The 17,054-nt window shown below is 45.6% G+C and overlaps 1 protein-coding gene across 4 annotated transcripts in view; it reads right to left on the reverse strand.

Annotated features, from left to right (window-relative positions):
• The window catches only part of ARHGAP20 (Rho GTPase activating protein 20), a 146,873-nt gene that overhangs the window by 47,506 nt on the left and 82,313 nt on the right, over window positions 1–17,054 (reverse strand). For all 4 annotated transcript variants that reach the window (XM_070749755.1, XM_070749754.1, XM_070749757.1 and 1 more), the window contains exon 3: window positions 9,323–9,493. In XM_070749755.1, coding sequence (XP_070605856.1) covers window positions 9,323–9,493 — 171 coding nt within the window. The remainder of the gene's footprint in view (window positions 1–9,322; window positions 9,494–17,054) is intronic.

The following is a 17,054-nucleotide window of genomic DNA, read 5'->3' on the forward strand; positions in this document are numbered from 1 at the left end:
GGCAAAACGGCAAGACCCAAAACCAGCTGGAGAGCACCGCAAGCGCGCTGGATCTGATGTAGGGAAAAGTCTGGTGTACCCTTCGATATGGCTCCGAGCGCCACCTGTGGCACATGTGTCTTTGGGTCCCATCGACTAAACAATGTCAGGGGAAGAGCCTTCTCTGTGGCAGCTCCGACCCTCTGAAACCAACTCCCCCCTGAGATTAGGATTGTACCCACCCTCCTTGCCTTTCTCAAACTCCTTAAAACCCACCTCTGCCGTCAGGCATGGGGGAACTGAAACATCTCCCCCTTGCCCATATTGTTTTGGTGTTGGATTGATTGTGTGCTTGTTTTTTAATATTCTGGGGTTGTTTTTTATGAATTTTTTAGCTTAAAATTGTAATTGGATTGGTGGGTATTGGATTTGTTACTATGTATTGTTTTGCCATTGTTGTGAGCTGCCCCGAGTCTGCGGAGAGGGGCGGCATATAAATCCAATAAATCTAATCTAATCTAATGTGTCGTAGGTTCGCTATCACGGACCTATGGCATTCAGAATTGAAAGATCTGATATGGAAAGGAGGTTAACCTAAAAAAACCCCTCATTTATAATACTGGATTAAAATGTTCCAAGAGGGAAAGAAAACACGAGAACGATGTTTATTAATATGCAAATCAGAGAAAATACAGTTGTTACAATAAGAACTGTGAAAACAAAAACGTCTGCCTGGAAAGATCATCCAATCCTGTTAACATAACAACCCCCCCCAAAAAAGTAATTTATTAATACTTTGTTAGCAAAGCATGTGAAGGACAGGGGACTCGTGCTTAGTGCTTTATTGTATATATCCAGTTATTGCTTTAGGAGATAATTACATGTCATTAGACATCAGTGGCTGATTGTTTTTTTCGCCCAGGGAAAAGCAGTTTCAGGAATAGCAGTGGAACAAAACAAAAAAACCCCTTCTGCTCAAATGAAACTGGAGTTCACTTGTGGAAAGTAAAACTGGGACAGGGAAAGAAAGCAGATACAGTGATACCTTGTCTTACAAACTTAATTGGTTCCGGGACGAGGTTCTTAAGGTGAAAAGTTTGTAAGACGAAACAATGTTTCCCATAGGAATCAATGGAAAAGCGATTAATGCGTGCAAGCCCAAAATTCACCCCTTTTGCCAGCCGAAGCGCCTGTTTTTGGGCTGCTGGGATTCCCTCCATGGGAAACCCCACCTCCGGACTTCTGTGTTTTTGCAATGCTGCGATTTCACTGAGGCTCTCCTCGCTGGGAAACCCCACCTCTGGACTTCCGTTGCCAGCGAAGCGCCCGTTTTTGTGCTACTGGGATTCCCCTGCAGCATCACAAAAACATGGAAGTCCGGAGGTGGGATTTCCCATGGAGGGAAGCCTCAGGGGAATCCCAGCAGTGCAAAAACGGGCGCTTTGCTGGCAATGGAAGTCCGGAGGCGGGGCATCCCAGTGGCGGCGGTGGGTTTGTAAGATGAAAATAGTTTGTAAGAAGAGGCAAAAAAATCTTAAACCCCGGGTTTGTATCTCGAAAAGTTTGTATGACGAGGCGTTTGTAAGATGAGGTATCACTGTATATAAATCAGTTCTTTTTTGGAAACCCCCCCCCAAATCCTGGTCCTTACACTGATTATATCTCAGGTTTCTTGTAAGTGCAGGGTTTTGTAAGCATGTATATAATGTTTTCTCTTCCTTGTGCTTATGAATTAACAGAAAGTGTTTGAAAGATGTTACTAAAACACAGCAGAAGCTGAATAAGCTGTTTATGTGCAACCAAGCTTGACACTTACGATTACTCATCTGACAATTCAGAATTAAATCAAAGTTATGAACTGGAACTCTGACATATCAACCTCATTGTACTGCAGTTTTTATAGCTATAGGCAAACCTGAGCGACAATTTGTGTGCAGTTATGCATAAAAACTATGAAGGAAAGGCCATAATTAAAAATCCTTCTTTGCCAAAGAATCAGGAGGGGTAGGCTAAATGACTGTTTTGAACTTGTGGCCATGCATTCTTCTCTATTAAAAAGCAATTATGCAAACCTGGGGACAATCGAAATAGAAACTTCCTATGATTATTTGGGGGATCAATTAGTAATTAATGTACTTATAAGCTTCGGGGGGAAAAATCTGCAAGGCCACAGTTAAAAAAATGCAGGATTAGACCAAGGGTCTCCAACCTTGGCAGCTTGTGGACTTATAAGCTTAAAAAAACAACAACTGCAGGACCACAGTTAAAAAAATACAGAATTAGACCAAGGATCTCCAGCCTTGGCAACTTTAAGACTTGTGGACTTCAACTCCCAGAATTCCTCATAAGCTTCATAAAAAATCGGCAGGGTCACGGTTAAAAAAATACAGGACTAGACCAAGGGTCTCCAGCCATGGCAGCTTGTGGACTTGTGGACTTCAACTCCCAGAATTCCTCATAAGCTTCATAAAAAATCTTAGTTGGGGGAAAGATCAAAAGCAACATGAGAAAATATTATTTTACTGAAAGAGTAGTAGATCCTTGGAACAAACTTCCAGCAGACGTGGTAGATAAATCCACAGTAACTGCCTGGGATAAACATATATCCATCCTAAGATAAAAATACAGGAAATAGTATAAAGGCAGACTAGATGGACCATGAGGTCTTTTTCTGCCGTCAGACTTCTATGTTTCTATGTTTCAGGGTCACGGTAAAAAAAATTTAGGACTAGATCAAAGATCTCCAACCCTGGCAACTTTAATACTTCTGAAGCTAGCTTAGGAATTCTGGGAGTTGAAGTCCACAAGTTGCCAAGATTGGAGATCCCTGGACTAGATAGGACCGATCAACAATGCAATTTCTATTTTGTTCAGTCAGCTGAAGGAGAATGGTGTGTACCATGAGTACCTGGGGATGAGCCATGCATAAAACACTCCGAGTGTATTGAATTATAGGTAAGAATATTTGAATGGTGTGCATTTTTCCAGTTGACAAAAACAAAATAAGTTAAGGTTGGTTAATCTGAAACATCTTCCCAACATCTTCCCCTCTGGTTTCAATAGTAGGTGGTCAATGCAGATGTTAAAGCTTGTTGGGTTTCTCAGTTAATGTAATATCTCTGAATTAGATATTCTAACCCTAATGCTACTGGCTAATAGACTGACTCTGTAAACCACTTAGAGATGGCTGTAAAGCAGTATGAAGCAGTATATAAGCCTAAGTGCTATTGCTATATTTTTTTTAACAAAAACCAATCTTCAGTTTGACTCATAGATTGACTCAACACTTTACCCTTAGATTATCTACAGTTGACCTATCCAGATTCCTAAGAGGTCAGTAAGGGGCGAGTACAAGTGCACTAGAGTGCCTTCTGTCCCATGTCCTATTGCTCTCCTATATCTCCTATACCTTTCTTCTATTCCTATATCTCTTCTTCTATTCTTTCATTGATATGTTCTATTACTATATCTTCTTTTCTATTATTTCATAGATATATTTTACTATGAGTATCTCCTCTATAACCTTCATCATGTATTTTACTATGTGTATATAGATATACAGTGATACCTTGTCTTACAAACTTAATTGGTTCTGGGACGAGGTTCTTAAGGTGAAAAGTTTGTAAGACGAAACAATGTTTCCCACAGGAATCAATGGAAAAGCGATTAATGCGTGCAAGCCCAAACTTCACCCCTTTTGCCAGCCGAAGCGCCCGTTTTTGCGCTGCTGGGATTCCCCTGAGGTTCCCCTCCATAGGAAACCCCACCTCCGGACTTCTGTGTTTTTGCAATGCTGCAGGGGAATCCCAGCAGGGGAATCCCAGCATCGCAAAAACAAGTGCTTCGCTGGCAACAGAAGTCTAGAGGTGGGGTTTCCCATGGAGGGGAGCCTCAATGGAATCCCAACAGCGCAAAAACGGGTGCTTCGTTGGCAACGGGAGTCTGGAGGCGGGGCATCCCAGCGGCAGCGGTGGGTTTGTAAGGTGAAAATAGTTTGTAAGAAGAGGCAAAAAAATCTTAAACCCCGGGGTTGGTATCTCGAAAAGTTTGTATGATGAGGCGTTTGTAAGATGAGGTGTCACTGTATACCCACTAAAACCCTCATTGTGTATTGGACAAAATAAATAAATAAATAAAAATAATAAATAAAATAATTGTTCCTTTTGATTTTGTAACAGGGAAGGCTGTTTTTCCCCAATCAGTCCCGAGACATAGCTTTTGACACTCAGTCCAATCACAGAGCAGACGGATTTAACCCATTCCTGGATGCTATATTGAGGGAGATTACCTGGTTGCCTTCATAAAAATTTGGGAAGTGGGGGAAACCTCTCTGACAAGATAGAGAAGATAGAGAAGAACGTTTAAACAAACAGTGCTCCAAACAATATTTGACCCCTTAATCATAGTGAAACATCTAACACTGATACGCCATCTTTACTGAAGCCCTGAAAATATAAAATAAAATAAATGCAGAATTTAAGTTCTTAGCAGAATACAGCTAGACTGACTCTCTTTGCAAACCATAAAAGGCTACTTCCATTTCCAGTAACTTAAGACTGTATAAGGCCATACAACAGCAAGGGAAGAATTGGTTTCATTTTTCCATTAAGCTACAATTTATGAAGTTACTAGTTTGAAGAAGCATTCTCAAAGGTCACGTTAGACACAGATGGGGAGCTCCTACATTCAACTACTTAACAGCAGTAGCAGCATTGAATTTTAAAGCCAAACAAAGTAGAAAGAAACAATGGTGACTTCTCAATGCCCTGCAAGTTAATGACCCAGAATTTCACATTGCTCGATTATTACCTTGTGAAGAAGCAAAAACATTTCACAGCATTCACTCAATCTTTCTGCCCCCGTCATAAATCAAATGGGTCTCCTCTCGTTTTCAGATGAACACATTGGTTAGTAATGAAAACCCACACAGAGTATCAAAGGCTATTCATTTTTGCTTGCATCTAATGCAGGGGTTCCTCCAGGTTTGGACCAGATCGCCCAAGCCATTAGCGGCCCGCTGGTGTCATAATAATGGAGTCATGGACAATGTTCCCTCTAATTTTTTTTCAGGGTGAGCGGAAAAGTATAGTGTCTGAGCGGCAGTCCCCTTGGGACTGGGCGGCATAGAAGTATAAATAGATAGATAGATAGATAGATAGATAGATAGATAGATAGATAGATAGATAGATAGATAGATAGATAGATAGATAGATTAAGTAAGTAAGTAAGTAAGTAAGTAAGTAAGTAAGTAAAAATAAATAAATAAATAATAAATCCCTTCTTTTTTATTAAAAGAAATTAATAATAATTATAAAAATAATAATTTAAAAGAAATTAATAATAATTAATGGGCTGGCAGGGGGATGGGGAGTGCGCGCCCGTGGAAAAGGGTGCGTGGGGGGGTATTTTGGGGCGCGCGCCTGCTCACGCGTGCAGCTTACGGGGAACGCTGGTCATGGATATGTTTTAATCAATGCCAGTCCGTGGGCGCTGCCATCTTCTTTTGGGGGGAATTTGGGGCATATTTTTCTGTGTTTGGATGGCTTCCTCTCTTCTGCTGCTTGAAACAGAGCCCTCCCGGTGGGCCCGAATTAATACTGACCTTTATTTCTTTGCCGAAACACAGCTGATCAGCTCTTCAGCTGTGTTTCCGGCTGAATCCTGCTACTGAGCATGAGCAGAAGCAAAATTGCATGACGGGACGCACACGCGTGGGTACAGAGTGCACATGCGCAAAACATCGCAATGTGAACTGGGGGCACAGATAATGATCTAATGTCCTGTTGTATAATTTAAAGAAATTATACATGAATCCCAGCGACTGGTTAGGTCCCGCAGAGTCGGCCTCCTCCAGATCGCGTCAACTAGACCAGTGTTTCCCAACCGGTGTGCCGCGGCACACTGGTGTGCCGCGAGACATGGTCAGGTGTGCCGCGAAGAAATAAGCTCAGCTTCTGGTCTCGCAACTTTTTGCGAAGAGAAAAAAGTTGTGATACCGGAAGCTGAGCTTGCTTCTTTGCGCCTTCCAAGTTTTCCAGCAGTTGCGGCGCCCCGCCCGGCTGGAGCTTCCCTGTCAGCAGGTGAGCTTTGGGGCTTGGTGGGAGGGCAGCGGGAGGGCGGCGCACAGGGGGAGGGTGATGGCGGCGGCAGCGGCAGCGGGCAGGAGCCATGCCGTGGGGTGGTGGCAGGGTGGTCCCTCTCTCTCTCCCCCTCTCTTGCTTTCTCTTTCCCTCCCCCCTCTCTCCCTCTCTCTTTCTCCCAGTAGCCGCGGGGCGACGTCAGGGTGATCGTCGGTGCCTCTGTTCCTCTGTTCCGGAGGCGGAGCTCCGGAACAGAGGAACAGAGGCACCGACGGCAGCGGCTGGAAATGCTGGAATTGCGTGGCTGGCATTGCCTGCTGGCTGGACCAGGACAGAGGCTCAAGCCCCACGTCCATGCCCAGCGCAACGCCAGAAATGTACGGCTTCTAGCCACCGCCGTCTGTGACTCCGTTCTGGAGCTCCGCCTCAAGCTGATCACCCTGCCGTCGCCCCACGGATACTGGGAGAAAGAGAGAGGGGGAGAGGGGGGAGAGAAAGAGAAAGCAAGAGAGGGAGAGACAGAAATAGAGAGAGGAAGAGAGGGGGGAGAGAAAGAGAGAGAAAGAGATAGCAAGAGAGGGAGAGAGAGAAAGAGAGGGGGGAGAGAAAGAGAGAGAAAGAGATAGCAAGAGAGGTAGAGAGAGAAAGAGAGAGGAAGAGAGGGGGGATAGAAAGAGAGAGAAAGAGATAGCAAGAGAGGTAGAGAGAGAAAGAGAGAGGAAGAGGGGGGGATAGAAAGAGATAGCAAGAGAGGGAGAGAGAGAAGGAGAGAGGGAGAGAAAGAGAGAGAAAGAGATAGCAAGAGAGGGAGAGAGAGAAAGAGAGAGGAAGAGAGGGGGGATAGAAAGAGATAGCAAGAGAGGGAGAGAGAGAAGGAGAGAGGGAGAGATGGGGGAGAGAAAGAGATAGCAAGAGAGGGAGAGAGAGAAGGAGAGAGGGAGAGAGGGGGGAGAGAAAGAGATAGCAAGAGAGGGAGAGAGAGGGGGGGAGAGAGAAAAAGATAGCAAGAGAGGGAGAGAGAGAAAGAGAGAGGGAGAGAGGGGGAGAGAAAGAAGGAGAGAGAGATAGCAAGAGAGGTAGAGAGAGAAAGAGAGAGGAAGAGAGGGGGATAGAAAGAGAGAAAGAGATAGCAAGAGAGGGAGAGAGAGAAGGAGAGAGGGAGAGAGGGGGGAGAGAAAGAGATAGCAAGAGAGGGAGAGAGAGAGGAAGAGAGGGGGGAGAGAAAGAGAGAGAAAGATATAGCAAGAGAGGGAGAGAGAGAAAGAGAGGGAGAGAGGGGGGAGAGAAAGAGAGAGAAAGAGATAGCAAGAGAGGTAGAGAGGAAGAGAGGGGGGAGAGAAAGAGAGAGAAAGAGATAGCAAGAGAGGGAGAGAGAGAAGGAGAGAGGGAGAGAGGGGGAGAGAAAGAGATAGCAAGAGAGGGAGAGAGAGGGAGAGAGGGGGGAGAGAGAGAAAGAGATAGCAAGAGAGGGAGAGAGAGAAAGAGAGAGGGAGAGAGGGGGGAGAGAAAGAAGGAGAGAGAGGGGGTAGAGAAAGAGAGAAAGCAAAAGAGAGAGAAAGAGAGATAGCAAGAGAGAGGGGGAGAGAAAGAGAGAAAGCAAAAGAGAGAGAGAGAAAGAGAGATAGCTAGAGAGAGAAAGAGAGAGGGAGAGAGAGGGGGAAGAGATAAAGAGAGAAAGACAGCAAGAGAGAGAAAGCAAGAGAGAGAGAGAAAGAGGGGGGAAGGAGGGTGAGGGAAAGACAGAGAGAGGGAAGGAAGGAGGGAGAGAGAAGGAGGGCAAAAAAGAGAGGGAGGAAGGGAGAAACAAAGAGAGATGGAGAGAGAGGGGAAAGAGGAGGGAAGGGAGAGAGAGAGAGAGAGAAAGAGGGAGAGAGAAAAATAGAGCGAAAGGGAGGAAGAGAGATATTTTTTGTCCAAACTTTTTTTACAAACCCCCCCCCCCCCGCTCAATGTTCCCCAGGATTTTGTAAATGTGAATAATGTGCCGCGGCTCAAAAAAGGTTGGGAAACACTGAACTAGACAATGTCATTTGCTGGGACTTAGGGGAAGAGCCTTCTCAGTGGGAGCCCCGGCCCCCTGGAATCAGCTCCCCCCAGAGATTCATACTGCCCCCACCCTCTTTGCCTTTCGTAAGAGTCTTAAGACTCATTTATATCGTCAGGCTTGAGCTGATTAGATCTTAGCCCCTGGTCAACGAATGATTCTATGATTGTGGTAAGAATGGGTGTGATTGATTTTTAATACAATTAGGGATTTTAGATAGCCATGTAATTTTAAATTTCATTAGATTAATTTCATTGTAAATTACTGATTTTTTATATTTTATATTTTATTTATTTATTTTGTCCAATACACAATACATATAGTAGAGAATAGACATGAGGTAATATATATAAAGAAAAATATAAAAATAGAGGAAAAGATATATGAAAGGAAGAAAATATATATGATGTATGAGATAAAGGAAAGACAATTGGACAGGGGACGAAAGGCACACTAGTGCACTTATGTACACCCCTTATATGCTGTAAGCCGCCCCGAGTCTTCGGAGAGGGGTAGCATAGAAATCCAATTAATCAATAATAAATAGAAACATAGAAGCATAGAAGATTGATGGCAAGAAAAGACCTCATGGTCGATCTAATCTGCCCTTATACTATTTCCTGTATTTTATCTTAGGATGGATATATGTTTATCCCAGGCATGTTTAAATTCAGTTAGTGTGGATTTACCAACCACATCTGCTGAAAGTTTGTTCCAAACATCTACTATTCCTTCAGTAAAATAATATTTTCTCATGTTGCTTCTGATCTTTCCCCCAACTAACTTCAGATTGTGCCCCCTTGTTCTTGTGTTCACTTTCCTATTAAAAACACTTCCCTCCTGGACCTTACTTAACCCTTTAACATATTTAAATGCTTTGATCATGTCCCCCCCCTTCTGTCCTCCAGACTATACAGATTGAGTTCACGAAGTCTTTCCTGATAAGTTTTCTGCGTAAGACCTTCCACCATTTTTGTAACCTGTCTTTGGACCCTTTCAATTTTATCAATATCTTTTTGTAGGTGAGGTCTCCAGAACTGAACACAGTATTCCAAATGTGGTATGCCAAATAAAGTAAATAAATAAATTTAAATATCATTAAGCAAAGCACAGCAAAACAGAACAAAGCAATCTTGAGCCTCCCGCCAACTCCATAACATAACATACAACAAGGGATGTTGACTGTTATCAAGAGGACATATTCCGCAAGAAAACTTACTTGGCTTTAGCAACCAAAAAGATGTCAGTAAAGAGGAACAGGTGTCGTTCCTGAGTCTGCAGGCCGGTCTTCAGTTGTACATGTCCTTCCAATAGCAACGCTCGATCTGCAGAAAGGAAGGACTGGACCAGTGGACATGTCTCCGGACTGATTGGGGAGAAGCAGCCTTCCCTGTTACAAAATCAAAAGGAACAATCTCTGAGTCAAACTGAAGATTGATTTTTTAAAAAAATATATAGCAATAGCAATATCACATAGACTTATACTGCTTCATATTGCTCTACAGATATCTCTTTTTTAAAAATTTATTTTTTATTAATTTTTAACAAGTTTATATACACACAACATAAAACAGTGCATAGTGAAATGTACCCACCACCCAGGCACACATACATTCCCTACCACCAAATCGGGGGTGGTTTCTTGTATAGTCCACTTGACCCAAGAGCAATATATCTATTTACATATTATAGAGTGATTCCAATTTATTTCTTGTAGCTTGGTCTCGGATTCTGCTCGTCATATATCGTCTTACCTTGTCCCACCGTCCCATCAGTTGTCCCAATTCAGTTTCATTATTCGAATTTATCCTTTTATCCATAATTTCAAATTGAATATGGTCCACCATGTACCTATACCAATTTTGCATTGTCCATTTTTGTCGCATCCTTCCAACCCAAAACTATTACTGCCTGAGCGCTTTCTATTGCTGCTTTTTTTATTTCTCTAAATTCTCCCATCGCATTACTTTTAACTAGTACTGCCATTTCCTTAGTCCATTGTATATTTAGCATTCTATTGATATCCTCTTTCACTTTTTGCCAAAATTCCTGCACTATCAGGCATTCCCAAAACATATGCATAAACACTCCTTTGTCTTGACACCCATGCCAACAATTCCCCCTGACATTCTGCTGAAAGTGTGTGAGTTGAACGGGAGTAAAATACCACTTATGTAATATTTTCCTTCTCATTTCCGCTCTACAGACATCTCTAAGCAGTTTACAGAGTCAGCCTATTGCCCCCAGCAACAGTCCTCATTTTACTAACCTCGGAAGGATGGAAGGCTGAGTCAACCTGAACTGGTGTGAATCGAACTGCCGAACTGCGGGCAGTCAGCAGAATGAGCCTGCAATATTGAATTCTAACCACTGTGCCACCACGGCACAATATGGCACAGTTTCATTGAGTCAACCTTGAGCCTGGTGAGATTTGAACTGCAAGATTGCAGGCAGGCAGCTGTCAGTAAAAGAAGCCTGCAGTACTGTACTCTAACCACTGCACCAGTCAGTCCTTAATTTTACTGCCTGATGGGGAGGAGCACCAGTAAACCAATTGTCTATTAAATAGGATTTTACTTATGGATATTTAACATAGGTGTGTGATAAGGCAAACTGATTTTTTTTTAATGTAGGCATAAAATGGCAATGCACAAAAGTTTCGTGTCTGCTAAACTGGGGTCCATAAAACAGAGAGTTAACTGTAGAACTCCAATTCTAAGCAGTCCATGATGCCGCTACAAATTATGAATGCACAAATGGGTCTTGAAATTTAATCAAAGATATGACACTCTCTATATTAGTTGGAGGGTTAGGGTTAGCTGGATTCCACACATTTCTTCTGGCTTTCTCCTTCCCCAAAGTTATAAAGCAAACTTCCTCAAAAGCAAGCCGGATTCTAATCTAATTTTGATTTGGCTACACTGTAAGACACAGTGGGGAGAAAACAGGGCAGGAAAAGGCGGGGAGAAGCCTCCGTGGGGCCTCTCTAGGAATCTCCTGGGAGGAAACAGGCCTCCACCCTCCCTGTGGTTTCCCCAATTGCATGCATTATTTGCTGTTACATTGATTCCAATGAGAAAAATGGCTTCTTCTTACAAACTTTTCTACTTATGAATGAAATTCGTAAGTGGAGGTACCACTGTACCTACTGTCTTGTACATGCTTCACAAACAAACAAACAAACAAACAAGCAAGCAAACAAGATGGGCTACAAGAATGGTGGAAGGTCTTAAGCATAAAATGTATCAGGAAAGACTTAATGAACTCAATCTGTATAGTCTGCAGAACAGAAGGAAAAGGGGGGACATGATCGAAACATTTAAATATATTAAAGGGTTAAATAAGGTCCAGGAGGGAAATGTTTTTAATAGGAAAGTGAACACAAGAACAAGGGGACGCAATCTGAAGTTAGTTGGGGGAAAGATCAAAAGCAACATGAGAAAATAGGCGTTGATTGCTTACCTGAACGCCTCTTCTCGTACGGTGAGCGGGTACAGCAGTCACATGGGTTGCTCATGTCCAATCCGGTGGAACTGAGCCTAGTGTTAAAAAAGCTTGCTGGATCCGCCCCTTCCCCAGAATTCGTGAATCCATAGACTAGGCTCAGCTGTGAAGCTCTGTAGTGTTCAACTCTCATTGTTAGAGGAAGAAAGGTTATAGGAAGGTAAAGAAGAAGACACATACAAGGGCGGGAAGTGACTGCTGTACCCGCTCACCGTACGAGAAGAGGCGTTCAGGTAAGCAATCAACGCCTATTCTCCGTACTGAAGGAGCGGGTCCAGCAGTCACATGGGACATACCCAATAGATGGTCCCTAGGGTGGGATTAGATTGCTATCGTGTGAGATAACGGATTGGAGTACCCTTCTGCCGAAGGCAGCGTCCGCTGAAGCGTAAGAGTCAATCTTGTAGTGCCTGATGAAGGAATTTGGCGAGGCCCAAGTGGCTGCTTTGCAGACCTCCTCCAACGGGGCTTGAGTCGCCCAAGCGGCCGAGGTGGCTGCGCTCCTGGTGGAATGCGCTGTGATGTTCCTTGGAACTGAGAGGGAGGCCGACTCGTAGGCCTTAGATATAGTCCCTCTGATCCAACGGCCTATTACTGTTGAAGACACTTTGGCACCCATGACTCTGGGGTGATAGGCTATAAAAAGTGCTTCTGACCTCCGAAAGGGTCCTGTGCGTTGGATATAGATTCTCAGCGCTCTAATGAGATCCAGGGTGTGCCATCTAATTGCCAAGGGATGGTCTCGTTGGAGGCAGAAGGAAGGTAGGACAATATCCTGAGTTCTGTGGAACATGGAACTGACCTTGGGTAAGAAGGTGGGGTCCAGTCGCAAGACTACCTTGTCCTGATGAAATTGACAGAGGTCCTGCCTGATTGAGAGGGCAGCCAGCTCCGAAATGCGTCGGGCAGAGGTAATAGCCACCAGGAATGCTACTTTAAAGGATAGGTACCTGAGGGACGCCGATTTTAGGGGTTCGTATGGTGCCTGCGTGAGGGAATGGAGAACCCGTGGCAAATCCCAGGATGGATACCTGTGGACCTTGGAAGGTCTGAGGTTGGCTATGCCCTTGAGGAATTCCTGAACTTCTGGAAAGGAGCGGAGAGGCTGTCTGCGGGGCCCCGCTAGGACAGAGGAAATGGCCGCCAGATGACGCCGGAGGGTGCTGGTGGAGAGTCCCTGATGGAAACCTTGCATGAGGAAGGAAATGATTCTGTGTATGGGGATGCACAGGGGAGAGAGGCCTTCCTGTAGACACCACTGGTGAAACTTGGACCACGTATGATCGTAGATTCGATTGGTCGAACCCCTTCTGGCCTTTAAAATGACCTCCACTGTATCGGGGTCGTGGCCACGCAGTTCTAAGTCTCTCCTGATAACAGCCAGGCGGTGAGGTGGAACCACTCCGGGTCTGGATGGAATGAGGCCCCCTGCCGCAGCATATCCCCCGAAACGGGGAGTCGCCAAGGGTCCTGGACGGACAGCTGTTGGAGATCCGCGAACCAGGGCCGGCGGGGCCAATGAGGGGCGATTAGGATTACTCGGGCCCTCTCGGTGAGGACCTTGTGAATCACGTCCGGGAGAATTGGAATTGGAGGGAATGCGTAAAGTAGGCCTGGAGGCCATGGGCTCCGGAGGGCATTGATTGCTTCCGCTCCCGGGGATGGAAATCTGGAAAAAAAGCGAGGGAGTTGGGCGTTCGCATTGGTCGCGAAGAGATCCAGAACTGGTAGGCCGAATCTGAGGCTGATTTGATGGAACAGGTCTTGATGGAGATTCCACTCTCCTGGGTCTATCGTTGCTCGAGATAGCCAATCCGCCTGGACGTTGAGGCTCCCCGAGATGTGGTCGGCTAGGAGCGACCGAAGATGTTTTTCCGCCCAAAGGCCTAACTTGAGGGCCTCCCTCATGAGGGCCTTGGATCTCGTGCCCCCCTGTCTGCAGATATGGCTTTTTGTGGCAATGTTGTCGGTGAGAATGAGAACGTGCCGGTTGGGAATGCGAGGAGAGAAATGCTTCAGAGCCAGGGAAACGGCTCTTAACTCTAGCCAATTGATTGGCTTGGAAGCTTCCTCCGGGGACCACGTGCCCTGGGCTATCATCCCCTGGGCGTGGGCGCCCCATCCCGATAGACTGGCATCTGTGGTGATGACAAATTGATCCGGGCACCTGAACGGGGATCCTTTGTCCATTGCCGGAGACTTCCACCACTTGAAGGATCTGCGAACAATTGGTGGGATGACAATGCGACGACTTGAGTTGCTGTGCCCCGATCTCTGAAAGGGTAATAGGAGCCACTGTAGTTCCCTAGCATGAAGGCGAGCCCAGGGAATGATGCCTATGCATGACACCATCTTCCCCAAAAGGGAAGACAGGGTTACTATGGATACTGAAGGATGAGATAAAATGCAAGAAATTAACTCCCCTATACTGATTTTTCTCTCAGGAGAGAGAAAGACCTGGGAGGATTCTGAATTAATAACGGATCCCAGGTGTAAGATGGATGTGGAAGGTTGGAGATGACTTTTATCAAAGTTGATGGAAAATCCATGGTCCTGAAGAACTGACATGGTGACAGAAAGGTCTGTTTTCACTTTCTCTAGGGAGTTCCCATGAATCAAAATATCATCAAGATAACATAAAATGTGAATGGGAGACGCCCGGATATAGGCCGCCAGGGACCCCAAGAGCTTTGTAAAGACCCGAGGGGCCGAGGAAAGGCCAAATGGCATCGCCCTATACTGGAAATGCCTGCCCTGAAAGGAAAAACGTAAAAATTTTCTGTGGCATTTGGCTATAGGAATGTGGAGGTAGGCCTCAGTGAGGTCTAAAGAGACCATGAAATCTCCCGGGTGAATGGCGGCCAAAATGGATGATAAGGAGTGCATCTTAAACTTCCTATATTTGATGAATAGGTTCAGCTTCTTTAAATCCAAAATAGCTCTCCAACCTCCGGAGGATTTTGGAACCATAAATAGGATGGAATAAAAACCTAGACCCTTCTGACCGGGAGGAACCGGTTGAATGGCTCTGATGGACAATAAGTGGGAAATGGCCTCCTCCATACGGTTACAATCTGAGGAGGACCTGGGAGAAGGGCAAGAAATAAAACGTTTCGGGGGGGGAGAAATAAATTCTAAAAGAAGGCCTGTTTGAACAGTGTCAATGACCCAGGGGTCCTTGGAGGTGAGACGCCAATTAGAGGCGAAATGGGCTAGGCGACCACCTATGGGAATCGAGGAAAAACTACCACCTAGGTTTTTTTGAAGCCCTGTTAGAGGACGCTCCCCTTTGGAAGCGAAAACCTCTGCCCCTGGAGTTCCTACCTTGGGAACGAAAGCGGGGGGAATACTGACCTGGAGATCTCTGATAGGAAGCCGCTTGATCTTGCTGACGCCCTGGGCGACGAAAGGACTGCGTTTTGGTAGCCTTTTTGGTGGTTGGACCCAATACTTTCTTCTTGTCCGTGGTTTCCGTGAGGAGTGGATCCAGAAGATCCCCGAAGAGAAGGTCGCGCTTTAAGGGTCCCAGAGATAACTGCCACTTCTGACGTACTCCTGCTTGCCAAGGGCGAAGCCATAGGAGTCTTCTTGCCGTTGTAGAAGCTGCAATAGACTTAGCAGAAAATCTAGTAGATTGTAAAGTGGCATCAGCCACGTACTGAGCAGCTGCAAAGACCTTGTTGAAGTCTTGTTGACCTCTCAAGTCATCGGGAGGAATATGCTGTTGAAGTTGGCGAAGCCACAGAAGCATGGCTCTGGAGAAAAAGGAAGCCGCTGCAGAACTTTTAATGGCCCAGGAATCTGCGGTGAATCCTCTTTTGAGCATTTGTTCAATCCGCTTGTCCTCTGGGCGGAGGACTTCCTCTGCTTCGCCTGGCACAGCAGCCGCCGAGTGAAGGATCTTGACAGGTTCATCCGGTTTAGGAAAGGATAGGAGCTCCTCATAGGAAGAGGAGAGTTTGTACAACTTTTTGTCCTTGGTTGAGGGATTAAGCCCAGAGGCTGGGAAATCCCACTGCTTAAGTAAGGCATCTTTAAACAATTTAGGCATAGGAATTACCTCGTTATCCTCCTGTTCCTCTGTGAAGTAAGGTAAATTCTCCTCCGGGGGATCAGTGGATGTGGAGGCCTGTTTCTCCTGGGCCGCCAATCCCGTAGAAATTCTAGCTTTGAGGAGGAGAGATTTGAACAATTGAGAAGGAAAAATAGTAATTGGAGAAGGAACCTTTATTTGGGATTCCTCATCATCTGAGAGGCCTTGAAAAGGGTCCTCATCCTCCTCCATATCCTCATATTCGTCCTGAGAGGAATCTGATTCATCCTGAATAGGAGCTCTAACCGCTGGGGAAGAACCCAAGGGGCGGGAGGGACGAGGAGGTGGAGGAGGTAAGGGAAGCGCATTGATGGTAGAGAGTTTAGCATCAATGGCCTTGGATAACACTGAAAAAATAGATTGGAATTCAGGAGGTAAACTAGAAATATCAGCAGGAATGGCAGAAGAATCCCTGAAGGCCTGGGAGGATCCTGGCTGGGGGGAATCTTCAATAATATCTGGTTCCTCTGGACCTATTCCCCATAGGTTAGGTTGGGGTCTGTCTAGGTTTGGCTCATCCAGAGATAACACAGTGACCCCAGAAGAAGGCAGATTAGAAGCCTCTGGGGGGTCATGACTACTGAGTACTTGGGCCTGTACTTTCAAACGCTTTGCTGATTTGTCATGGATTTTTTGTAGGGCTAGGTCCCTTCTCTTCTCAGCCCTGGTGACCTTGGTCGAGGGGCGGGCCCCTGAAGAAGAGGAGGTCGAGGCCTGGGGGATACTGGTAATCTCATCGCCTGTAGGCCTGGCCTCTCTGGGACCTTGAGTGGTGCCTCTCTTGGGAAAAGTAGCCATAGTCTGACAATTAACAGAAGACAAGGCTGAGCCAAATAACTGAATAATTAGGGAGAAGATTTCAAAGACTTCCCAAGAGGAATGGATCCTGCTCCGAGGCCTCGGAGCTGCTGAGACTTGAGGGCAATCTGGGCAAACCCAGAGTTCGTGTCCCCAAATACAGCGTGGCCAGCCTCCCTAAACTTAAATTAAAGTAACCAAGGCACTCTGGTTGGAGGCTTAGCCGGTGGAGAATTAAGCCTGAGCGTCCCAAAGCCCACTCCGGGATCCAAGCGGTGGACTGAGGCCTACGCGGCTGGCAGAAGGCCAACACGAGAGGCCTAAATTTAAAAAGGGCGCGAAGGCCTTCGCGCCGAAAAATCGCTCCGTAATAGAACTCTTAAAGGGGAAGCGATCGACTAAGTCCAGGAGACTAGAAAGAAGCGTCTCACTCCGCAGGAGGTATTTCTTAAGCCCTTTAACAATAATACTATAATAAATCAATGAAGCAATACTTGCACCAAGACCTCCAGGCCAAAGGATTAAAGGAATCCACAAGCGGCAGCGGGGATCGTAA

Source organism: Erythrolamprus reginae, chromosome 4 (genome assembly GCF_031021105.1).
Source record: "Erythrolamprus reginae isolate rEryReg1 chromosome 4, rEryReg1.hap1, whole genome shotgun sequence".
In the NCBI taxonomy this organism is placed as follows: Eukaryota; Metazoa; Chordata; class Lepidosauria; order Squamata; family Dipsadidae; genus Erythrolamprus; species Erythrolamprus reginae.